The sequence below is a fragment of the Maniola hyperantus genome, chromosome 28 (genome assembly GCF_902806685.2).
Source record: "Maniola hyperantus chromosome 28, iAphHyp1.2, whole genome shotgun sequence".
In the NCBI taxonomy this organism is placed as follows: Eukaryota; Metazoa; Arthropoda; class Insecta; order Lepidoptera; family Nymphalidae; genus Maniola; species Maniola hyperantus.
This window is the reverse complement of record NC_048563.1, coordinates 4,446,352-4,472,248: the sequence shown is the minus strand read 5'-3', so window position 1 is coordinate 4,472,248 and position 25,897 is coordinate 4,446,352. Positions and strand designations below refer to the sequence as shown.

Below are 25,897 nucleotides of genomic sequence, written 5' to 3'. Positions count from 1 at the left end.
TGGCCTTGGCGGGACGTACAGCAAGATGTATGGTGAATACGGCGCTAAAGGTTGGCGCAAGTGTTGGGGCAAAGAGGCCCCACACATGGTCAATCACGTTAGTCAAATTTTACGTGTTTGACGACTGTTTGGCAAATTTGATTGATGGTCTGTTTGTCAAACATGCTTGATGGTGTACGGCTATGTTTGTCAAACAAACGCTCCATTTTAGCTTCATATTTCTAAAACGTCACTAAACGAAAAATTTGACAAACATGCTTGACCGTGTAGGCCTCGCCTCTAATGCTAATCACACAAGCATAATCCTAATTTCTCATGTTGGAAGGCCAGTACATATTACATTGGCTTACTTTGGGCGAACAGTATTGGGGCCAAGCCAACGCAAGGAACATAGGCCAACGTGTGGAGCCGGCGTTAAAATAACCTTGCAGAAAATCCACACAAGCACAATTACTATTTTTTTCGAAATAAGAATATCAATCAAAAATCAAATTAAAGTCTTGACAACCTTGACAATAATAATTGACATTATTTTGGCCTACCGCCTAACTAAATTTACAAGAATATGTTTCTCTCAGAAAGGTGATTTGAAGTGCTAATTATCATAATTTAACATTTTTACAAATTTACATTTTCAAAAATTTCCGTTGCAAATAATAGAACCGGCATTTCAGCAGTGCGAAGTTAGTTTTGTTATTGAAAATTGTGTTCCATGCGGGCGATGTTCACCCCGGTCGCCATTATAGCCACGACTTCGTGTAAAAATCTTGTGTGAAATGGTGTATAGGTTATTAAGTTTAAAATTAAAATATTGTGCAACGAAAACGCAGTAAGAACTGTGTGGTTACGTTAAACTGCGTTATAGTGATAAAGTTCGCGCCTCAACCGCGAATTTAGAGTAAGTACTGCATTTTTTTGTTGATAACACGTGTTAAAGATCGAATCGTATGTATTGCATCCTCTAGACGAATAGTAGCACTAAAATTTAACACGTCGACATTAATTTCGTGTCTCGATTCACATACTCGTTAAACAGAAGTCGGTCACTTACATATTTTTGTTCTATATCCTATATAGGTGGTCTATTTTAAGATTGGTTACAAGCCTGTCAGTGTAACTGCATAATTGTCGATAGAAGTGTAATCTTGGAAAATATTGTTAGTTTTACATCAATTTCCGTTAGCACTTATGCTAATAACTTTCTATTATGCCAGTTAGCCATAATAATTAGCAATTAACATCATGAATTTTCACTTTTTATTACTATGTAGAGATGTTTTGAAATACTTTTACATAGTGTTTCAAATAAGATCATGGGCAAGGTAACTCACATACCTATTCATTTCCTAACATTTTTGCTTGATTTATGTTTTATACTGTTTCATGTGGTGTTGTTAAAGAAGTATCTACAAGTTTGACAAGCACAATGTGTTATTCTTCTATACTAATCTCTGAATATAAAAATGAATTGCTAAATGTGTTGCTGTTAACAAATCTCGAGAACAGCTGAACCGATTTCGCTAATTCTTTTTTATAATATTCCTTGAAGTACAAGGCTGGTTGTTATGGAGAGAAAAATTTAAAAAATTGCCCAGTTCCCGGACGAAGTCGCGGGCATGAGCTAGTAGGCTATAAAGATAGATATACCAGAGATAAATTTGCAGACAGAATCTAGTAATTTGAACAGACTAACAACATTTCTTTTCTATTTTTATTGACTTGTGTATAAGACTTGTGTTTCATGATCAACTCGTATCTGGCTCACTACTGAGCACAGGTCTGTCAGAATTGAGAAGGGTTTGGCCATAGTCTACAATGCTGGCCAAGTCAGATTGGCAGACTTCACACACCTTTGAGAACATCATGGAGAGCTCTATGGCATGTAGGTTTCCTCAAAATGTTTTAATCCATACTATTATTATAAATGTGAAAGTGTGTCTGTATGTCTGCTAGCCTTTCACACTTTCACGGCCTATCTGTTCAACCAATTTGGACAAAATTTGTCACAAAAGTAGCTTGCATCCCGGGGAAGAACATAGGCTACTTTTTATCCCGGAAAATCGAAGAGTTCCCCCGAGAATTTTAAAGACCTGAATCCACGCGGACAAAGTCGCGGGCATCATCTAGTTTATTATAAACTAGCTGATGCCCGCGACTGCGTTCGCGTGGATTTTTCGCGTTTTGTGTGATTCACCGTTTTCAGATTTTTCTCCGAATGTCAGCTATAAGACCTACCTATCTGCCAAATTTCATGATTCTATGTCAACTGGAAGTACCCTGTAGGTTTCTTGACAGACCGACAGACAGACAGACAGAAAACAAAGTGATCCTATAAGGGTTCCGTTTTTCCTTTTGAGGTATGGAACCCTAAAAATGACGTTGTTTTTTTGTTTCCAGTTGGCAATTGCACCAGACATGATACAAACAAACCCACTAAGAAGTGATAAGCCTACGATATCAGTGCCTCAAATTATATATCATAAGATTTAACTCTTTAAACTATTGATTTTAAAAGTTTAACTATTGACTTTAACTTGTATTATTCGAAGCCCGCAATTCGCTTTTGTTTTAAATTAACTTTTAAGTGAGTGGTTAGTGTTTTTCGAGAGTGTAGTTTACATTTTATGAACATACTGTAGGTAGTTGAATAAATTGTAAGTGCAAGCATGAAAATTCCGGAAACGTCCGCAAACGTTGGCGCTTATTATGGCAATGAAGAAAATGGACAGTGGCAGGTAATAAATACTGTTTTTCCCCTTCCCCTTTCAGCATAAAATTAGTATAGTTCTTGCATTTCACGAAGGCGAGTGACTCATGCTTTTGTTTTAGTCGTATCGGTATGCGTAAGGTACACTCATGCTTGTGTTTAAGTCGTATCGGTATACGTAAGGTACACTCATGGTTGTGTTTAAGTCGTATCGGTATACGTAAGGTACAGTAAATGTTTGCGTTTGCGAGCGCTTGCTCGCGACTGATTGGTCAGGCATGCACGCACACACGTAATGCCCGTGTATACAACGTAACCACAAGTAAAGTTCACTCACCTTTGTGAATTGCAAGAACTCTACACAATGTGGCTAATTCCGTTGTACACAATCTCTAAACTAAACTAAATCTATATCTTTCCCTTTCATAATGTTGCTTGCGGAAAAGGATAGCACCAGATTTAGACCTGTTAATTTAGTTAAGAGATTGTGTACAACGGAATTTTGTGTACAATGGTGTTTCACTTGAGATCTTTCAGTTCATCAAGAATTTTCAATGAGGATTTTCTTCACCTGGACTTTTAAAAACCCCATAGGAATTTTTTAATTTTTCGGGATAAAAATAAGCATTCTTTTCCTACCTCCGTGGAAGGGCATGAATAGGCCATCTATGACGCTTGTTCATCTCAGGTTCAGCCTGCCGATTGTGTAAGAAAAACGTATTCATCGTTATCGTAATTCTTAAAAAATTCTGCCCTTTAATTGGTTGATTTTCTGTTTACAGTTTTTCACAGCCAATCAAAGCGCAGAATTTGTTGACGATTACGACAACGACAAATACGTTTTTCTTACACAATTGTGGGGCAGATTGGACCATGTGTTTTGCACACACTATAATCAGTTTGTTTCTCCATTTTTTTTTAAAGAACATAGTAAAAATCAGCATCAGCATCAACATCGGCTGATGTCAGTCTCAAAAATTCTGCATTAGCATTCGCTGATGTAAAAAAATTCTCCATCAGCAAACCTGGTAAGAATAATTCTACGTGAATATTTTTCGAACTTCTTAACGTGTACTTGAGGCAGTGGTCCGACCGCGCCGGCGAGAAAACGACTAACTATCGGCGATTTTCTCTCAAGAAACGCAGAATAAATGTACATTCCATGTAAACGAAAGATATGCATATATCAAAAGTTGCTCTCTGACTGTTCACACTGCCGGCGACTACTCGCTTTACTAGTTTTGTCGCTGAGCGACGAGCTTTCAAAATTAAACTCACTCAGCGATATTCGTTCAGCGATGCTCGCTCACTTGAACACATGTAACGCGCGCGTGTAAGTTTGCACAGAACTGAGCGACCGCGGTCAAATGGCGCGAGTAATCGCCCGTCGCACTTGCACAATCGCTTATAGCCCGGCGACAAAACTATCGAAACTACACACTCGCTTCCCGCTGATCGCCAACTCGTTTATAGTTTCTAGTTATACTCGTGTCTCGTTCATCGTCAGCGGTCGGACCACTGCCTTAGGCTGGCTGATTGCAGATGTGAGATGACTGACCATATAGTTCGTAGAACCGATAGACGTTGGGGTCCCAAGGTGCTAGAATCGCGACCTCGCGCCAGAAAACGCAGTGTTGGAAAGGTGGTGGTGAACTAGGTGGACGGACGATATCAGGCGGCGCAAGATCGTGGCAAGTCCCTACAAGAGACCTATGTCCAGCAGTCGACGTCTATCGGTTGATAATGATGATATAACGTTTGCCTTATAATCGATGGTCAGGGGTTCAATTCTGGGCACGCACCTCTAACTTTTCGGAGTTATGTGCGTTTTAAATAATTAAATATCACTTGCTTTAACGGTGAAGGAAAACATCCTGAGATACCTGAGAGTTCTCCATAATGTTCTCAAAGGTGTGTGATGTCTACCAATACGCACATGGCCAGCGTGGTAGACTATGGCCAAAAATACTGCTCACCTGTGCTCTGTAGTGAACCGGCGATGGGTTGATCAGGATGATGATGCTAGCCTAGTGGTTAAGATGTCCTGTCACATACTATAGTGGGTGGGCATGCTGATGATGATGATGATGATTGTTGCAGCCAAACGGCGTGATAATCGACAGCGGAGTGGGCGGCGGCGTGGTCGGCAGCGGGGACGCGGGGGTGCACCGTCCGCCCGTCTACCCTGTGCATATACCCAGGGGGCACATACCAGGTATTATACTCTATGTACAAGAGAAGTTAGTATACGCTCTCTCTGTTACGTAATCTTAATCTAAATATATAAAAGGAAAAGGTGACAGACCGACTGACTGACTGATCTATCAACGCACTGCTCTGGACGGATCGGGCAGAAACTTGACATGCAGATAGCTATTATGACGTAGGCATCCGCTAAGAAAGGTTTTTTGACAATTCAACCTCTAAGGGGTTGAAATTTGTGTAGTCCACGCGGGCGCAGTCGCGAGCATAAGCTAGTCCTATATAAATGACAAAGACAAAAAACTCAGTGGGCGCTAACCATTTTGAGTGGGCAACCAATCACATCCGTAGTACTCTGAGTAGTACAGAAAACACAGCCTATGTTTGGTGCCCACTCAAAATGGTTAACGCCCACTGAGTTTTTTATTCCTATCATTTATATGGGACTAGCTGACTAGTGACTTCGTCCGCGTGGACTACACCATTTCAAACCCCTATTTCACCCCCTTAGGGATTGAATTTTCGAAAATCCTTAGCGGATGCCTACGTCATAATAGCTATCTGCATGCCAAATTTCAGCCTGATCTGCCCAGTAGTTTGAGCTGTGCATTGATAGCAGTCAGTCAGTCAGTCACCTTTTCCTTTTATATATTTAGACTAGCTTATGCTCGCGACTTCGTCCGCGTGGACTACATAAATTTCAAACGCCTATTTCACCAGGGGTTGAATTTTCAAAAATCCTTTCTTAGCGGATGCCTACGTCGTAATAGCTATCTGCATGCCAAATTTCAGCCCGATCCGTCCAGTAGTTTGAGCTGTGCGTTAATAGATCAGTCAGTCAGTCAGTCACCTTTTCCTTTTATATATTTAGATTTATTTTTTCAAACTAAAAAATAAATTGTATAACTTACTCAGCGGGATACGTGATGGCAGGCGCGTACTACCCACCACAGTACCCACCCGCGCCCCCCGTGCAGCCGGACGACTTCGAAGACTACATGTGGATGGAGAACGAGGAGGAATTCGACAAACAAGTGAGTTTTGTCCATACTTACTCTTCAGAGTTTGTAAAACTTTTCTAAAATTTTGTTCCAATCCTAATATTGGTACTGATTCTGATGGCAACTAAATTTTAGAGCATTCACATTTTATTAATCACATTGCCTAGTTAGGCAATGTGATTAATAAAATGTTGAGAAATGGCCTTGCTTAGCTCTCTTAGCTTTAAGCTGCTTACGTCTGATGTCTGATTTATTCATATTTAAATCTCATTGGAATTCAAGAAGTTTAGTTTCAAAAATTTCACGCTCACTGCGCTCGTGACACAATTGTACAAAACATCGTCATATAATTTGCAGGTGATGCAGCAGTTGGAAGAAGAAGCGTTGATGGAGCAATGCATAGAGGCGATGTTAGAAGACGAGCAGAGGGAACAGAGGCACAGGCCAGTCTCCAACGGACACAACCATCCTACGTAAGTTAAATCGGGTTATTCCGTTTAAACCTACACGCACGTTTCGCCCCAACACGTGTCGGGGCGAAACATGAGTCGATTGTGTTTGGCATTTTTGTGGTGCTGCGTGGTGGTGGTGCGTATTGCTTGCCTGGTGGCTGCTTCTATTTTTTTTTATCAAAATAATATTAGCCATGTTGAATGACTAATATTCCCCTTTCCTCTCCAACTAAGCGTCAGGCTTGTGCTAGGAGAAGGTACGACAATAGTGCAACGGGCGGGGTTTGAACCGTCAGCCTTTCGGTTTTCAGTCCACTCCTTTACCGGTTGAGCTATTGAGGCTCTTCTTCCTGCATGTTTAGCAGTGGGAGGGCGGGCGGTGCATTTCGCATGCTGCATGTTGCACCATACAGATTCGACCTGTTTCAGCGGATTACAACAAATTAAGCTTTTGGTTCATTGTAAGACAGAATATTCTCATCCGTAGATATAAGCACTAGTTTTTAGTCTTTTCATTTAAATGTAACTTTGAATATAATTATTATAAGGATATTATTGCTTATTAGTTTTCTTCCATCCACCTCCTGTGAGCCTAAACATTACTAATGTTTTTTGAAAACATGTTTGTGATTGGTTGGTGTATCAAAATGGTACACTCGAACACTGATATTTTTGGCTTTGTCATTTGTGTGGGATTACGTAACAGAGAGAGCCCTATACTTATTAACCTACAAGGCTATCTTGGCGCGTGGCGAAAATCGGAACTAACGTTGCCGTCAAGTGTCTCCTTTGTTCTTGTTTGAATATTCTAAGCCTTTGTTCTCCAACAGCGCCCCCCTGTCAATGTCATTCAAGTGTCAAGAGAGCATTGTCACACTGTATGGGGTGGATATTGTATTAGAACTTTTCAATAATGTTTTGTTTGTATTTTCAGAACAAGCAACGGCTCAGGGTCCGTGTCACTAGAAGAGGCGGTATCCAAGTCTACGCTCAACCCGCTGGCAGCTGAGTTTGTCCCCAACAGAGCGCGACAGCCACCTGGTAAGATTTGACCATATTTCCTGAGATGAAAAGTAGCCTATGTCACTCTCCAGGTCTTTAACTACCTATACATATATCTGAAGGAGGCCGCGGAGCGGGAACGAGAGCTGGACGCTGACGCACACCCGCTCCGCAGAAGAAGACAGGGGAGGAGAAGGAGACAGTATGCTCACCTTCTCCCGCCCTAGGTATTGTGAGTAAACTTGTGCCGGTCTGTCAGGACGTCTCAGTCGCAACCGATATCCAGGATCCTGAGACGTTTTATACTTGACGCGGACGGTACCGCTGGGTTTTTCAGTGGGTATGCTGAAGGCGGTTAAAAAACCGCGAGTGAGTCCCACATACCCGCCTTTATAGCATTTTTACCAGCGGGAAAAAAAGGTCTTTAACTACCTTTTAAAAAATTACTTAGTTGACCACTTACAAAGACACCCGCATTTGATTTTCTACTCCGTGGGTTCAATAGTCCTGTTAAACGAAAGTGAACCTAATATAATTTAATATAATAAGTCCCGAAAATTGCTATTGCGCTGGAACCATGTCTCATTAACATCGAAATGACTTCACTTTGACGTCAGCCGAAACAAAAATATACCATCAGCTCAAAACTTCAGTCTAGTGCTGACGTCAGTAAAATAACGGCCACGCGCATTAGCAATTCGCGGGACTTATATAGTGAACAGTTATAACTGAAATTTTATATGCTCTCTCTTTTCGTTCTAGAAGAAAAGAAACTGGACAACGCAAACACAGAAGTAAAGGCAGAAGTCAAAACAGAAGCGGAGAGTACAAAAGTGGTTCCAGAAGTGACGCAGAAGGACACAGTCGACGGCAAAGAAGAGCAGATCACAGAACAGAGTAAAACAGAAGGTAAAAATCTATATTGTACTGGCTTTTGCCCGCGACTTACGTGTAGATTCCCGTGGGAACTCTTCCCGGGATAAATTCCATTATCGGGACATTCGGGGAAAAATCTGAAAACTGTGAATTTGTGGTTACATCACACAAAAAAAATTAAATTGTGGTCATGAACTAATAATTAGTATTTTCCACTTTCGAAGTGAGTGACTATATCAAGTGGGGTATCATATGAAAGGTCTTCAACTGTACATTCTAAAACAGTTATTTATTTATTTTTATGCATCATAGTTTTTGAATTATCGTGCAAAATGTCGAAAAAATACGACTGTAGTACGGATACCTCGTTGCGCGAGCCTGACTCGCACTTGGATGGTTTTTTTTATTGAGCTTTCCACCTTCAAAGAAAAGTTTTAATTGAGCTTGTATATGTCAATTTCAGAATCAATACAACCGCCAACCGAGCCTCCAGAAGTCAGCGCGGCAGACGTCCTCCCTATAGACTCAGACAAGAGATCCCCACGAGACGTCAAAAAGGACGTCAAAGCCAAGCCGGACGTCAAGAAGACGCCCAAAGTTGACGTCAAGGCGAAGGCTCGACCGGTGGTGGTCAAGTCTGAGCCCAAAGTGCAGGCCAAGAAGAAGGAGTCGAGCGTCAAAGTAGTTAAGAGTGACGTGAGAGTGGAGGAGAGAGAGGAGACGCCCGTTGTCGAAGTCGTTAAAGTGAGTTTTTTTAAAATAATAAAGTGAGTTGACACAATTTTTAACCAACTTCAATGAAGGAGCTTTCTGTATGTAGGTATGTTTGTTCGCGATTTTTCAAAAATCAATGAACCAGAGGCCTGAATAGAGAAAAGGCACCTGTTGCTAAAGTAAGTTTAAGAAATATTTTTAACCAACTTTAAAAAATAGGTGGTTCTGTATTTGATCCGTATATGTATGTATATTTTTTTCACTATTTCATTCTAACTCCCAGCTCGTTTCAGCAATGTTCAGAACTGCAGTGACTATACAGGGCATAATATTGTAAATTGTATATTTGAAAAGAGCAACTGCAGAGTTTCTTGCAGGCTCTTCTCTCGGCACTGGCATTGTACCAGTGGTATATAAAGTGACACTTTTAAAGCACTTGTAAAAGTTTATTTAAATTAAAATCTTTCTAGTTTCATCATTATCATCATGATCAACACATCGTTGGCTCACTACAGAACACGGGTCTCCTCTCAGAGTGAGAAGGGTTTTGGTCATAGTCTACCACGCTGGCCATGTGCGGATTGGTAGACTTCACACACCTTTGAGAACATTATGGAGAACTCTCAGGCATGCAGGTTTCCTCACGATGTTTTCCTTCACCGTTAGAGCAAGTGATATTTAAATACTTAAAACGCTCATGACTCCGAAAAGTTAGAGGTGCGTGCCCAGGATCGAATCCCCGACCTCCGATTTCTTAATCGGAAAGGAGAGAGGTCGGGGGTTCGATCCTGGAGGATAGATATTAGATGTAGCCTAAGCCACTAACCATTAGGCTTGGATTAGACTTGGAGTTACTTTAAATAAAGATTCTAAAAACACTTGAACTCAAAAATTGGGGTACTTATTGGAATCACTACGGCCATATGAATGTGAAAGTGTGTATGTTTGTCCTTCAATCACACGGGTTACCCCCGACCTCCGATTAGAAGGCGGACGTCCTAACAGCTAGGCTATCACAGCTTTTTTTTTACTATGTTCTAAAGCTGTATTTTTCCTTCCCCAGCAAACAACCCCACCAGTGGCGGAAGAATCGACGCAACCGGGAATCAAACCCATCAACTACGCCGCGGCGGCGAAAGCCAACAAACCCAAAAAGCCCACCACGCCGCCAGTCACAGAAAAAACCCCGTCACAAGCGACGAAAACCGACAAAATCCAAAAACAACCAATCCTAAAAGACAGTAGAGTGAAAGAAAAATCTACCCCCAAAATGGAAAAAACCAGTGTACAAAGAAAAAACTCTATGAAATAAAATCTATGTTCTTTGATGGCAAAATTTAAATGTACAAAAAATCTAAATATTACCTACTTGTTATAATATTTGCCCTGTTTTTGTGACCTACGGGGAGTGTGGCAACACTGCCACGAAAAATTACCAATTGCTACTAAAAACCTGAATTTTTCTAACGCTGATGTCGGTCGCGTTCCACAGTCGCGCGTACGAATGCACATTTCAAAGTCAAAGTCAAATGATTTATTCAAAATAGGTAATAAATTATTCTTTTCCATTGTCAGTTGTTGGATTTGTAAGATATAGTGGTGATAATTATTACGCAAACTTAAAACTAAAGCTACGAGGGTTCCAAACGCGCCCAGGTCTGTGAAGAGCACACAACAACTTCATTTGTTGTATTAATTCTACGATGCTTTGAGTCTGATCAGACACGCGAGTGTTGGTGACAGATCTGTCCACGCAGTTGCGTGAAAAGAAATAGAGTTAAATATTTTTTTGCGTATAAATCTGAATGAAACAATTGACCACAGACAACATTCACTTAAACCTAAGTTCATACTAATGTGTTCAAAAAATAATTCAAAGCCATACTTATATACCTTATATATATACCATAATCCAAAAATACTATAATTCTTTAAAAAATACTACTAATTTACTAGCATCAGTGTAAGAAAAATTCAGGCTTTACTCCTTTTTTGACATGGCAATTTTAAGGGGACGTATAAATTATTATCTACCTACTGTCCTGACAAAAAAGGGCTTTTAAATACTAAAAAAACTTCAAAATTTATCTATTGTTTTAACAATAGCATTGATGAAAACGCTACTGAAAAACTACCATTTTTTTGCCCGCCATTAGTGTGGCAACATTGGGGAAAAAAGCTACTAAAATAAAGACTAAATATGTCGTTTCATGTTAGTCCCTAGCAAGTGACTTCTGATTGTAAAAAATATTTTACTGGCTGAATTTTGGCCTGGAACAGTGCATTTTAGCCAATAGTAGATTGGTTGTTGACAAAAGGTACGAACACATTGTCGTGTTGATGGGGGTTGTGCGATACGAGGTTTTTAGTTACAGACCGTTCAATAACTTATGCCTTGCAATGTTGGCACCATTGCTTTGTCAAATTTTTATTGTATGAAGTGCAATAGTGCCAACATGACGCCATATAGTGAACTCTCTGTATACATATTATAATAAGAACACATGCACATTAGTCTCTCGTAACACTCTGATGTTCGAGTGTCAATTATTCGAGCGATTGATCGTGACGGCAAGTTACGTTACAATACAACACGTCAATGTGTTTGAAGCCTAAGTTGTTGCTAGGGGTATAGCGTCGGTTGTATGTATGTATAGGCAATATTTTTTCTGATTTTTGCGTAATTTTAGTGTGAATAGGCGTTATTTGTGATATCTCCCGGATTTTTTCTTTCGCGAGGAAAATTATGGAAAAAAATTAAAAAAAAAATGTAAAAATCCTAATAATAATTATTGATTATGGTAAACTAAAAATAAGATTTATTATAGACGAAAAATAATAATAATTATGAATTAGTTATAGTTTTATCGTTCGTCGGTGATATTTAGTGCGAAGTTTTGTAGTGTAAAGAACTATTTTTTTATTTTTGGCTAACAATTTTCTTTTTAACCAATATTGAGACTATGACTTAGTATCACGCAGCATTTAATTTGATATCTTAGCCATATTTTTATTAAGAAACGATAAAATAAAATAAGAAGGAAAATAATTTGCATGCGTAACGTTTTTTTATACATAATTTAACTATATTTAAAAATTTGCGAAAATAAATTAAAATGAAATATATTCAATCAAAATATAATATTACGCGTACAATATGAGAAAGGCTTTGACATGACAGAACTTTTGACATGTAAAAATACTACCGTACTTTTGGCATGACAGTTATGAGTTGGCACATAATATTATGGCGAGTCCTTTCTCAGTTTGTACGCGTAATATTTCCAGTTAATATGCCACAATATGGCGCAGATTCATTCCTATTCTTAGGTTGGACACAATATTATATTACAAAAAGTCGCACTAAATATTTTATTAATTATTATTATTAAAATTAGCCTACAAATATAAGGCTGTCCATATTATTAATCGAATAGTTAATGAAATTTGGGAAAACTTATGTACATTTTTGTGAACGTTGCAAGTAAAGATGTATAAATAAATAAAAATAATGCACATTTTTTTTTTGTTTTTGAGGGTATTTCAATAATTGTTTTAGCACGTTAAGTAATAAAATAGAGGTTTAGAAATTTTAATTGGGAGTATTTCTAGTTTTTTTTTTCGATTTAAATCGCGTGGTATATGTTTACTAAATGATTGGTTATAACAAAATTAGTTTAGTACTCGTTATTTTTTTTTTAATGTAAAAGACCGGTTAAGTGCGATTGGGACTCGCACACGAAGGGTTCTGTACCACCGTACAAGAAATAACACTTTTTTTTATTTGCACGGCGGCCATTTGGAAACTTTTATTTAATTACGGTAAAAGAAATAAATACACAATTAAAACTTATGTCTATCACGCAGTCTAAGTCGAATGAAAAAAATAAAAGTTGCTAGAGTTAAAAAAAACCATTCTGGTAGAAAATTCATACCATAGTAGGTTTTTGTTGAGTTAATAGATGTAGTAGATTTTTATTATTAGTAATTATTATTATTATTGCATACTGCTAAAGTTAAAAAAATAGTTTAGTGATTTTATTAGTTGAAATGCAAGCATGTCAAATATAAAAAGTTTAGGCTTGTTTTTTTAACTGGCCGCACAGCTTTGGGTTCTAGCTCTATAGTCTGTTATTTTTTTAAAAACAGGGCTGCCAACCTTTAAATTATTTAAAAAATCCATACCACTTGCCTCTATCCAGTTCACACATTTTCGAAATTGTAGGTATTAATATTCAACCGATAATAAAATTAAGTATGATAAAAAAGTCTCGGTAAGTTATAATTTTGAATAATTTGTAATTTTACTGTTGAATTGAAATGTTATGGAGACATGTTTTTATAGTTGCATTTCATATTGATTGACTATTATAAATAGTTGCGGTTTTTAGAAAATCAGTCCATTACGGAGTTAATATTTAAAAAATAAATCGACTTTTTAAAACTTAAATGATTTTGACGTTCGAACATAAAATCTGAAATCTTGGTGTATTTTTTAAATTATTTTTCCTCTGTAAAAAATCTAATGTCAAAAACAATGGTTTTCTGAAATCCGTGCTCTTATTATAATTAAACCTACCTATATTACCTTTAAATTAGTACGGTATGTTGTTTTTTTTTTTATTGTTTTGACATCGCATGGTGTTTTGCATGTCCATAACTAGATTTAAAAAAAAATGCGTGTCAAAAGAAATTGAATGCACTTTGAATTTGTAAATAAATTTTAATCTGTACTAATTTTATTTTTCAAATACTCGCATATAAAATTTTGAAAATAGAATGCATTGTAAATTTTAACGTATGGATCTGTATAATATTGTTTTTAACGATAATAATATATTAGACAGGAATGTGCTTGCATGTTTGACAGTACTTTTTACAGTACTACCACTTTTATAAGTTACGTCGATGTACCTGCGCAGAAACCTTATGTTTGAACGGCGCGAAAATATCTCCAATCATAGCGCGCGCCATGTTTTGTAATACGCGCGAATTATGAGCAAAATAGCGCGAGTCTTTGTTGTTGTTGTGTTTAAAATCTTAACATCAAGCAATAATACTGATTCTGAGCACAACTAAATTTTGTAGTATACACATCCTCTTCTTACTAATGTAATATGAAAAGGAAAGATACTGTTTGACACTTTTAAATTTAATTTAGAACTGTCAAACCTCGTGACGTGACAGTCGCGCGCCTATTATTTGTAGCGTGCACTAAAATTTTAGAGTCTTTAAATGTTAAATTCATGTTTCGTCCTTTTTTAGCAATATTAAAGAGAAAAGGATGCAGATACTCTAAATTTAGTTTAGAGAAAGACAACGGAATCGGTGCCACTGGCGCCTATTCTGTGTAAAGTGCACGCTACAAATTTAAACAGTACGCTCGCCACTGTGCACTAATGGCACCGATTCTAAGCACAACCTAATTTTAGAGTATTCGTACCCTCTTTCTTACTATTGTAATATGAAAAGGACAGAAGCAGTTTGACATTTCTAAATTTAATTTTTAGATGGTGAAACCCGCACTCGCGAACCTACTGTTTAAATTTGTATTGTGCACTAAAATTAGTCTTTAAATGTGAAAGTCATGTTCCGTTCCTTTTTTAGCATTAGTAAAAAGAAAAGGTTGCAGATACTCTAAATTTAGTTTAGAGAGAGACTAGAGATTTGGGGTCAATATCACGGGTTTTTACCATCTAAAAATTTAATTTAAAGCTGTCAAACTGCCTATGTCCTTTTCATCATATTACATTAGTAAGAAGAGTATGCGAATACTCTAAAATTAGGTTGTGCTCAGAATCAGTACCAATGTCTGTATTTTCATTGGTTTTAGTCGGCGTTAGGTTGCGCTTTTATGTGAATTAATTTTGCCGATGCGACTTATAAAAGCTTGGTAATACTGTAAATTGCTTAGTTACATACCACCGGGCGATCTAACTCGCCATGCGATGTCGCTATGCTCATAATAAACTAGAATTATATAAGTTGTATTTTTTCCTTTTAATTTTATGAATAACAGCAAATTTTATGTAAATTACTTGTCACAATATAGCGTTGTTTATAGACGAATTCTGTCAATACATGTACAATATTATAAACCAGAAACTGTATTTTCATTTACTATTCGCCCAAATATAAAATCGTAAATCATTCCTTCTACTTTCTGTGAGTCCCGCAATTTGCTAATGCGCGTGGCTGCCATTTTAGTGACGTCAGCACTAGACTAAGTTTCGAGCTGATGGTATATTTTTATTTCGGCTGACGTTAAAATGACGTCATTTCGATGTTAATGAGACATGGTTCCAGCGCAATAGCAATTTGCGGGACTTATACCTACCTTTTGATGATTTGGGCCAGCACGCGGCGTCGCGTCGGTCGTCACCTCGCCAATCCAAGAATAAAACCGGCCAAGTGCGGGTCAGGCTAGCGCAATGAGGGTTCCGTACCACAGTCGTGTTTTTTCGACATTTTGCATGATAATTCAAAAACCGATTCATAAAAATAAATATAAATCTGTTTTAGAATGCACAGGTAAAGCCCTTTCATATGATACCCCACTTGATAAAGCTATCTTACTTCGAAAATTGAAAATACTAATTATTAGTTTATGGTGTGCGTAATCCCAGCAAAATAATGTTGAATTTCTGGATTTGAGTTGGATAGATTTTTAGTGCGTAACGTCGTGTAATTGTGCGTGAAAGTTTTAAATAATACCAGCTATAAGACCCACCTACCTGCCAAATTTCATGATTCTAGGTCAACGGGAAGTACCCTGAAGGTTTCTTGACAGACAGACAACATAGTGATCCTATAAGGGTTCCGTTTTTCCTTTTGAGGTACGGAACCCTAAAAAGCCGCAATGTCTTTCTAATATGGCCGCTGCAAAGTTAACTTTCTACTACTACCACAGAAAATAATATAGTACTAACGTACTACTACGTAGGTACTTTTTTTATTTTTATTTATTTATTATCAAATCAAAATACATACAAATAAAGCTTAAACTAAAAACACCGAAAAAACCACAGAGGTTTGTCCTCGGTGCCTAGCTGCAACGAAGGTACCTATTAACTAATTACATACCCCTTCCCACGGCTAGCATGGGCCGAAGATAAAAATTATATCCCCCGATTTTATCCACTGCACAGGAGATAACATTAACTTCTCCACCCCTCAGAGCACGGCAACAGGGGAGAGGAGAAGTTTATCCCCGTTTGACATTTCACGGGGACTCGGGGGACTATTTATCCACCGTCTATAGCATGGGGCCAAATAAAAGAAGATAAACTGTCCTTTTTTGACATTTGAGAGGGATAATTTTATCATCGAGATTAGAGGTGGGTATAAGCTCATAGAACTTTAACTCAATTATTAAAAGATCAAAAAACATGTCTCGCGCTTTTTTTATTAGTTTGAAATAGAGAATTTAGAACGAAAATAACATGAGCACGTAATTAGTGATGGAAGTAATCCCTTTGAATTTCCCGACGCTGAGTTCCGACACTTGTTTCGGATGGACAAATATTATGTGCTGTACTTATGCGAGCAGCTTAATGAAGCACTAAAGCCGATTAATTCGGTGGATGGATTCATAAAAGTAAGTAAGTACTTACCTATTACCTAAAACCATCTTGTGCAAACGAATAGGTACCTAATTTAGGTTACCTACTTAGGTAGGTAGTAGGTACCTACAAATAGGTATTCGCGGCTATTCTCTATTTATTCTACGTCCTCACATCTATAAGACTCTTGGCAGATGGTAGTTACCAGTGAGATACAAGTCAAGGTCATGGGATGACTATTGCCCGCGACTTCATCTGTGTGGATTTAGGTTTTGAAAATCCTGTGAGAACTATTTGATTTTCCAGAATAAAAAGTAGCCGGTGTCCATCCTCGGGATGTAAGCTAACTCTGTAGGTACTAAATTTCATCTAAATCGGTTAGACTGTTGGGCTGTGAAAAGCTAGCAGACAGACAGGCAGACACACTTTCGCATTTATAATATTAGTATGGATTATTGGAAATATAAAATAACACAATGACTCATTATAATAAAATCATTTATTTGAACAAAATAGGCAGGAGTCTAATTTAACAAAACAATTCTTAAATTAAAATACACACCTATATCATAGTTAAATACATAATGATACACAAACACAATAACACTTTACAAATTGTTTTGTAAGAGTAAATATGTTAGCCTATTATACTTTATAGACCATTTCAGTATATCCTCTTACTCTTAATTTATTATTATTGAAAATCATTAATGTATAAATTGTATATTTCAGAATTCTAATGGAACAACCAAAGGACAGACTAGAAAATGTAACAAATAAAGAAGTCTCACATATCTAAGGATCAAACCAGACTGCTAACTGTTGCCCGACAATAAAAGGGAAAAAGGGATGGAATAATAAATACATATTTGCATTAAAATATATTTCTTTAAGTACCTATTACCTAAAACCACCTTGTGCAAACCCATCCTTATATCTACTACTACTACTACTAGGGTTCTGTAGGGTACCAATGGGACCCTATTACAGTCTCAGCTCTCCATCTGTCTGTCTCCTGAAACGTAACAGGTTAAAGTTGAAATTTTGTACTTATTTCTATTGCTGCTATAACAAAAAATAAGTTTCTTCAAAAAATAATTTTGCTTTAAGTACTCTGTGTGATTGAGTAACAAACACAAACTTTTAGGCATAATATTAGGAATACCAATTAAAACAATGCTTATTTGGATGTACACAAATCTCTGATGTTAACTTAACAGATCTAAAAGTAGTGCTATTATCCTTAAGAAAAGGAAGTAACAAGTTTAATGTTCAATCAAACCACACTGCCATAGAATAACTTCCTATATTCATAACTATTTACAAATTACAAAAATGTACATATCCTCTACTTACTTTTTATTTATTTATTGGCATTTATAGGAAAACCACTCAGAGCTATTGGTTTTATAAAGTACCCACTGTGTACAAAGTGGGTTAAACGACAGTCTCACCATAGTCCACCACCGACACTTCAAAGATTTCCTGCCATAAGATAAAAAACATTGGCTTGACATGCTTATAAAGAAATTAGGTTAGTTTAATAGCTCAAACCATACCAGCTTAACCAATTTTAAGTGATATTGAACTCTTCTCAGTGCAGTGTGCTGAACTGTTAGTTTTATCATCATCTCAAACAATAATGAAAATATTTTATGTTGATAAGATGTGTACCTAACTTACCTATTCCAATAGGTAGGTACCTAAAGTTATTTTGAGTTTGTTATACAAGACACACATTTAATAGAACTAAATTAATACACGCATCTCTCTGGCTGGCCCATTATGGAGTCTTCAGGTCCAATTCCTGTTGAGCATTTATGCCCAACAGTGATAATTAATATTGAACACTTATGTGCTCATATATGTGACCGACGGCACTATTGAGACATTTCCCGGTGGTCCTACATCCCGAGCTGCCTCATCATACTTGTCAGTCAGTGGCCAGTGCCCTTCTTCAAGTACATATTTCCATGTCTGCAAATAAAACAACAATTTATGCATTTCTTTGTCGCTAACAATATCAATATATTATCACTTCAATTTTGTGTACTGACTAACACAAATTGTCTTTGTGATACTTACTGTGATAGCTAGGAATTTCAACTATTCGATTATTTTTTAATTTGGATAATTCAAAAATGGAGTTAGGTTAGGTAAACACAAACAATAACAATACTTACGTGCATAATCTTCTGTGAATGTTTTTTAAACTATTTTACGGCTCCGGCTTCTAGCTCTTTTAAAATAAAAAGCAGCCACAGACGAGTTACGAGCGAAAACGAGCAAAATCAAAAGCACAGATAAAAAATTATAACACTTTGACATTAACCGAGGACTAGTCTTTCCCCGCCTTATCACCGGGGATAATTATATCCAACCCTGTGCCCATGCTCGGAGAGTGGAAATAACTATCGGAGGGGATAAAATTTTTATCCTTTCCTCGGGGAGAAAATTTCCCGGCCCATGCTAGGCCTGCTGGGTTAGCCCGCTATCATCTTAGACTGCATTATCACTTGCCACCAGGTGAAATTGCAGTTAAGGGCTAACTTGTATCTGAATAAAATAAAAAAAAACTTAAAGAAATAATCTACAGTAGGTATATAACGCGAAGAATCACGTAAGTATGTAACATATTATAATCGTGAGTAGGTTTAATAAATTTAAGGTTTATTAGGTGAATAGGATTAGCACTAATATAAATAATTATATAATCTACAACACAAAAGACTCAGCCATCTAACTTTGCAAAAAAATATTATTCTTTTAATTTATACTTAATGTTTTTAATACTGTACCTATATCTAGGCTGTGGTACTAATTAATGATAGCCAGCAAGCTCATTTGACATTGGTTGGTTCTACATACATTGCTACACCGAGTTATTAAAATAATTTTTCGTAGGAAACCTTCACTGGATTAAAAATAAATGCCAAATGAGCTCGGTGGCTATCATTCAGTGTTAGACACTGAGTCAGCGAATCAGCAGGCTGGTGGTTCATTGGCGCTGATTCTGTTGTATTTCGCTTAACTAAATTTAGAGCTCAGAATAAGGACTGTTAGAAGTAGCCCTATTGTGACACTTACTGTTAGAGCGAGATAGCTAAATGCATTTAAGCTCTTGTTAGAACGTGACAAAATGATTATGTTTTGTCCTTATCACCGTGGCCACTTTTTTTTGTTTGTCAAAATGTATTTGTACGTGAGTATTTGACAAACAACGTGCAGTGTAGAAGGAATGACATTTCACAAGTAAGAAAATCTGCTTGAGCGAGAGGGACTGAGGGGGCTACGTTAGTTGCAAATCTGGACATATCTGTGATTTAGAGTATCTGCATCCTCTTTTTAATATTGCTAAAAAAGGACGGAACATGAATTTAACATTTACACGGCTCTAAGTTTTAGTTGCACGCTACACGATACGCTCACGACTGGAAGCTAAAGTCACAAGGTTTGACAGCTCTAAATTAAACTTAAAACTGTCAAACTATGTCTGTCCTTTTCATATTATATTAGTAAGAAGAGGATGCGAATGCTCTAAAATTTTGTTGTGCTCAAAATCAGTACCATTGATAAGCCTATTTGTAATGATTCGAAGGCTTGGGTAACAAAAATAAAATGCAGCAATTTTATCAACAATCAATATTTATTGTATACATCTACACATTGAACATTACAGTGATAACGAATGAAGCCGGCTAATACAGACAGACACTTTTAATTATTAAGTATATTAATTAAATGGTGTTTTTGTTTGGTTAAACAAAAAAAAAAGTGTAGGTGTAATGCGTACAAAATAATTTTTCACGCGCCATTTTAACTTTGTATCAACTGTCATGTCAAAAGTACGATTTTAGTCGCAGATAGAGTAATAAAAGTAGATGCAGGAACGTTTGCTTTCTCATTCGCACTAAAAAGAGAGCACAGATAAAGTTACTAATGTGATAAACAGAGACGCAGCTAACCTATTTTTTGTCCCTTATCGTGTAACTGGTTTTTTTCAAGAATACATACAAGTTGCAAAACAAACTTTGAGAATTCGTGGCGTAATTGTATTTCTCATGAGTTATTTACTTGTTTTCACATAAAAAACGTTTAATACAAATATTGTTGATCGGTTAATACAAATATTGACTACTAAACATTGGTAATAATTGTCGTGTTATTCATCGTTACGTCGTGCTATCGCTATCTCATACGAGGTTACACAGTACTTATATCTACGTATTATTCTATCTACGATTTTAGTCCTTATTGTAAAAGTGAACCGAAATGAAATTTGACACAAAGTTGAAATGGCGCGTGGAAAGTCATTGTTTACGCATTATATTAGGTGAAGTCGCATAAATAATGACTTAGCGACTAATATTGTACTACGGCGACTTTTGCCTTATTATTCTGGCAACTATTTACTGCCATATAAAAAAAAACACTTTTGGACTGTGTCGTTATATTATATGAAAACTGATAAGACGAAAAATAATACAAAAACTTTACCGAAAAGCAATTGAAACGCATGGTACAGAGATATATAGAGTTCAAATATTATTTCCAAAGTATTTTAAAAGTGTCTCTCTGTACAAAAAGAAAAACTAAAATCTATAAAATCGTATTGTAACATCAATATACATAATAATAATATAATATAGCACTATCAAATTTCATTATTAATAATAATCATAAACTTCACATTTTAATTAGCAAAAAGCTTCGTTTGCACTAGCAATAGAGTAAGAAAAGGGGTAAAGGGGTAACTTTGCGCTAATTAAGTGACAATTAGGAATCGGGGTGCTTACTACTGGCAGATTGGATTAATTAATTTATTCAGATACAAGTTAGCCCTTGACTGCAATCTCACCTGGTGGTAAGTGATGTTGCAGTCTAAGTTAGAAGCGGGCTAACCTGGAAAGGGTGTGGTAGTATTTACTAAACCCATGCCCCTTTGATTTCTACACGGCATCGTGCTGGAACGCTAAATCGCTTGGCGGCACGGCTTCTCCGGTAGGGTGGTAACTAGTCACGGCTGAAGCCTCCCACCAGACCAGACCAGAAATCTACAAATTATAAAATTCCAAACCCCTGCCAGGAATCGAACCCCGGACCTCCCACTAATAAGACCACAGCGCTTACCAGTGCGCCAGGGAGGTCGTCTATCGGTTGATAATGATGATGATGATGATGAGGGTGGTAGCAAGCCACGGCCGAAGCCTCCTACTAGACAAATATTGTCTGTTGTTCCGTATATTTTATTAAAAATATAATATATAGCTGTGATATTTTCGCACCATTCAAAATAAGATTTCTGCGCAAGTACATCGGAGTAACTTGGTTAGTTAAAGTGATAATATTGTGGACTCCTGGTCATCACTAGGTGAGCAGAGAATTTTAATTTTGTCTTAAACCTAATTAGCGCAAAGTTACCCAGGGTAACGAGTATTACAGATTTAATTGATGTTACCCTTAGTTACTTTAACTTTTTAAAAAATATAAACTTCTTACGCTAAAAATATAATTTCATAAGTGCACATTTCATAAAAATTTATTAGAGAGATACAAAGAAATGCAATCTGGGGCTTTATTTTTTACATTTTTTTGTTAATCAAATAGTGATTACAGTACGTGGCAGAAAGTAATATACATCGCCCTTTAGAATGACATTTCGGCTTTGTAGAGCGTTATCTCTGTCACTCATAAACACTCTACAAATCTGCTATCTCCTTCTAAAGGTCGATGTACATTACTTTCTGCAGCGTACTGTACTACAGTATAATCACCTTAAAAAGGCCACTTGTGACATTTCACCTAAGTATACTCTATCTGCGAAAACAAGTTAGTATAGCGCTCTCTGTTACGTTATCCCATACAAATGATAGAGACAAAAATCTCCGTGGTTGTTAACCATTTTGAGACACCAGCCAATCACAAAACATCAATCAAAAACGTTCGAAATTCAATTCAAAAATGTTTTCAAAAAGCATTCGCAATTCAATTAGAAAACATAGTTTCGGTTTGTGATTGATTGGCGTCTCAAAATGTTTTACGCACACTGAGTTTTGTCTCTGTAATTTGTGAACTTCTTTTCGCGCATAGAGAATAACTAAAGAAGATTGTCAAAAGTGAAGTGTCAAAGAACTATTAAAATGCCTCTACAATAGCACCAAATTTGAAATACAATAAAAAATGTGCGAAATTCAGCCATTAATAATTTCCTTAATTTCAAACATGTTTCAAACATTAAAGTTTTTAAATTCTAAAATTGACTTATAATAGCACAAAAGCTAGAGTTTATCAGTAAGGCCACATGTATCACAACAACAGAAATTTCTATAAACTCAAAAAGTAAAAAAATAAATTTTACAAAAATTTGATTTTTTCGACAGATTACAAAATATGTTCAAGATTTTTTTGATTGCAGATACCTAAGTAGCTAATCCGATGCCTATTTTTCTAAATACTCTTAAATCTATACATCATAAACTCTAATATAAACAATAATTGCATTAAAAAATAAAATATACGATGGCGTTGATTCTGATGTTTTTTTCTCTAAACTGAATTTAGAGCATCTGCTAATTATTTTTAATATTGCTATTATAAATGCGAAAGTGTGTCTGTCTGTCTGTCTGCTAGCTTTTCACGGCTCAACCGTTCAACAGATTTTGACGAAATTTGGTACAGAGATAGCTTACATCCCGGGGAAGGACATAGGGTACTTTTTATCCCGAAAAATCAAAGAGTTCCCACGGGATTTTTAAAAACCTAAATCCACGCGGACGAAGTCGCGGGCATCGTCTAGTTTTTAATATTGCTTAAAAGGCCAAAAATTAATTTACTCTAGATTCTCTCTTAGATCTAAATTAGTGTTACTCTAGAAACTATTTAAACAGCTCACGAGGTTTGACAGTTTTGAATAAAATTTAGTTCGTCTGTCCTTTTCTTATTACATTGGTAGGAAAAAGATGCAAATACTCTAAAATTTTGTTGCGATCAGAATCAGTAACAATATTGAAATCGAAGACTGGTAAGTATCTGACGGCGTTTGTTTATCTACATCTATGGCACTTATTTATAATCGATAAAATATAAAAAATACATATTTTTCACAATAATATGAGTCCCGCAAATTGCTATTGCGCTGGAATCAAGTCTCATTAATATCGAAATGACGTCATTTTGACGTCAGCCAAAATAAAAATATACCATTAGCTCGAAACTTCAGTCTAGTACTGACGTCACTAAAATGGCGGCCACGCGTATTAGCAATTTGCGGGACTTATACTTACAAGATTTATTCCATTAAAAAAAATAATCAATTTATTCTGTCAACTCAAAACTTGGTTTCGTCAAAGTTTAAAATTTAATAAAAATATATAATTGGTTCATTTTGTAAAACAATAATATTAAATCATATTTGTCTATGGCACTAATTTCTAAGATGCAACATATATTTATTATATAAAGTATACGTGTAAAATACGCTTAAAATTAAATATTTAATTGACTCGAAGCACAGAAACAAATTAAATCTACTGGTAATTTTCGTCATATTTTCTCCTGAAAATTAAAAAAATCACAATAAAAATTAAAAATACACACTATTTTTTTAAGTTTGTTAAATAAAAGTATTTTAAAAGTATAGTACACGACAGGTCGAGATGTCAATCGGGGAGGGAACACCCGTACGGGATGTAACCACGCTAACCCGGTCTGGGAACACCCTGTTTAGAAGAAAAGCTAATGGACGGTCAGTGTTTGTAATGCAGTCACTTACCGGATCCGGGAACGCGCTCCGATGATGGGGGCCCCCAAGATGCGCTGGTAAGGTCCAGGGTTGATGATCTGGTCGAAGGATGATGAACTTCGCGTCTAAACTTTTGCTTTTTTGATGATAGCCGTTAGAGGCTTGTGTTTGGTGTGTGTCACGCGTTCTCGCGGAGCGTTCGCGGTATACGTGTCAACTTCGACTGAAAGTTGACAGCACTGTAGTGTTGCCGTTTTAGGTTAGCCGTATCATTTTGGAAGTGGCCACATTTTAAACCCCGACTGATTTTAATAAAATTATAAGAATTTGGAAAAGGCAGCTGTTTTGTGCTAGAATTAATAAAACTATCAAAAGTACGGAACACACCCGTACATCCCCCCACGCTAACCCGGTCTGGGCGAGCGCGGGTGACGTGCAGGGCGTCCCCCGCCCCATACCCCGATTGTCATCTCAACCTGTCGTGGTACCTTATGGTGAGATCAGACGGTTCATTGTTGTCTTTCATTCGGCATGTTTCACTCGAAATGAAACGGCTGAACACAAAATGAATGAAAAGTGACAAACAATAGGAGACAATAGCTCGAGTGAACATTCATTCTGAATGAACCATCTGATATCACATTTGATGTTACTACTGTTGAAAATTTAAGGTTATTAAAATCACATGGAAACTCGTTGATTTCTCGGGATGAAATTTCATTCATCCATGCAAAAATCACGTCGATCCGTTGCCGTGTGATTGAAGGACAAACATACACACTTTCACATTCATATGGCATGTTTGAGTTTGAGACACAATTTTGAGTTCAAGTGTTTTTAGAATCTTTATTTAAAGTAACTCCAAGTCTAATCCAAGGCTATGGGTTCTAGGTTTTTGACGGCCAGAATTAATAAACAAATAATTAATCCTAAATGCATAGAAAATCGTGTACAGCACGCGGCAGAAAATAATATTTTATTTTTGATTAGATGTGATAGCGTAATCATTAGGCTACGTCCTAACCATTAGGCTATCACATCTAATATCTATCCTCCAGGATCGAACCCCCGACCTCTCTCCTTTCCGATTAAGAAATCGGAGGTCTGGGGTTCGATCCCGGGCACGCACTTCTAACTTTTCGGAGTTATGAGCGTTTTAAGTAATTTAATATCTTTTGCTTGAACGGTGAAGGAAAACACCGTGAGGAAACTTGCATGCCTGAGAGTTCTCCATAATGTTCTCAAAGGTATGTGAAGTCTACCAATCAGCACAATATGGCCAGCGTGGTAGAATATGGCCAAATTCTTCTTACTCTGAGGGTGAGATCTATAAGTCTGAGCAAAGTCAAACTGCGCTCTATAGATCTCAGCCTGAGACCCGTGCTCTGTAGCGAGCCGGCGATGGGTTGATCACGATGAATTTGTTTTTGACATAAACACCATCCCAATAAACTTCGGCCGTAAGTTTTCATGCTAAATAAAATAATTACCTTACTTCATAGCAACGTTGCTGCCGAAGTAGTCGAAGTCGTCGAAGCCATCCGGTTCGAAGGCGCGAATCTGCTCGAAGAGGTCGCTGTCCATGAAACTGCTCTCAGTTTGCGCGGGTGTAGATGCGCTGAAGTAACTGTTTTGTTTTT

The 25,897-nt window shown here is 36.9% G+C and overlaps 2 protein-coding genes across 8 annotated transcripts in view; one reads left to right on the top strand and one right to left on the bottom strand.

The window, feature by feature from the left end:
* Positions 1-570: 570 nt before the first annotated feature.
* On the top strand, positions 571-15,059 carry Paip2 (polyA-binding protein interacting protein 2). Of its 3 annotated transcripts, XM_069508273.1 has the most exons (10): positions 574-898; positions 1,731-1,882; positions 2,398-2,735; positions 4,808-4,922; positions 5,825-5,943; positions 6,268-6,383; positions 7,297-7,403; positions 8,127-8,273; positions 8,704-8,984; positions 10,018-15,059. In XM_069508273.1, the coding sequence occupies exons 3-10, from the start codon at positions 2,667-2,669 to the stop codon at positions 10,264-10,266; spliced, it is 1,203 nt and encodes a 400-aa protein (XP_069364374.1). In that variant the 5' UTR covers positions 574-898; positions 1,731-1,882; positions 2,398-2,666; the 3' UTR covers positions 10,267-15,059. The 3 variants fall into 3 exon arrangements, with proteins under 3 accessions (XP_034838973.1, XP_069364374.1, XP_034838972.1); XM_034983082.2 differs by lacking the exon at positions 1,731-1,882 and having other exon boundaries at positions 571-898; positions 8,130-8,273; XM_034983081.2 differs by lacking the exon at positions 1,731-1,882.
* Positions 15,060-20,143: 5,084 nt separating this feature from the next.
* The window catches only part of Stat92E (Signal transducer and transcription activator Stat92E), a 37,274-nt gene continuing 31,520 nt past the window's right edge, over positions 20,144-25,897 (bottom strand). For 3 of the 5 annotated variants that reach the window (XM_034983198.2, XM_034983201.2, XM_069508193.1), the window contains exons 21-22: positions 25,753-25,884; positions 20,144-24,070 (exon numbers count right to left, since the gene is read on the bottom strand). In XM_034983198.2, coding sequence (XP_034839089.1) covers positions 24,043-24,070; positions 25,753-25,884 — 160 coding nt within the window. In that variant the 3' untranslated portion in view covers positions 20,144-24,042. Of the gene's footprint in view, positions 24,071-25,747; positions 25,885-25,897 lie in introns of all 5 variants that reach the window. The other 2 variants (XM_034983202.2, XM_034983204.2) reach the window with 1 other exon arrangement.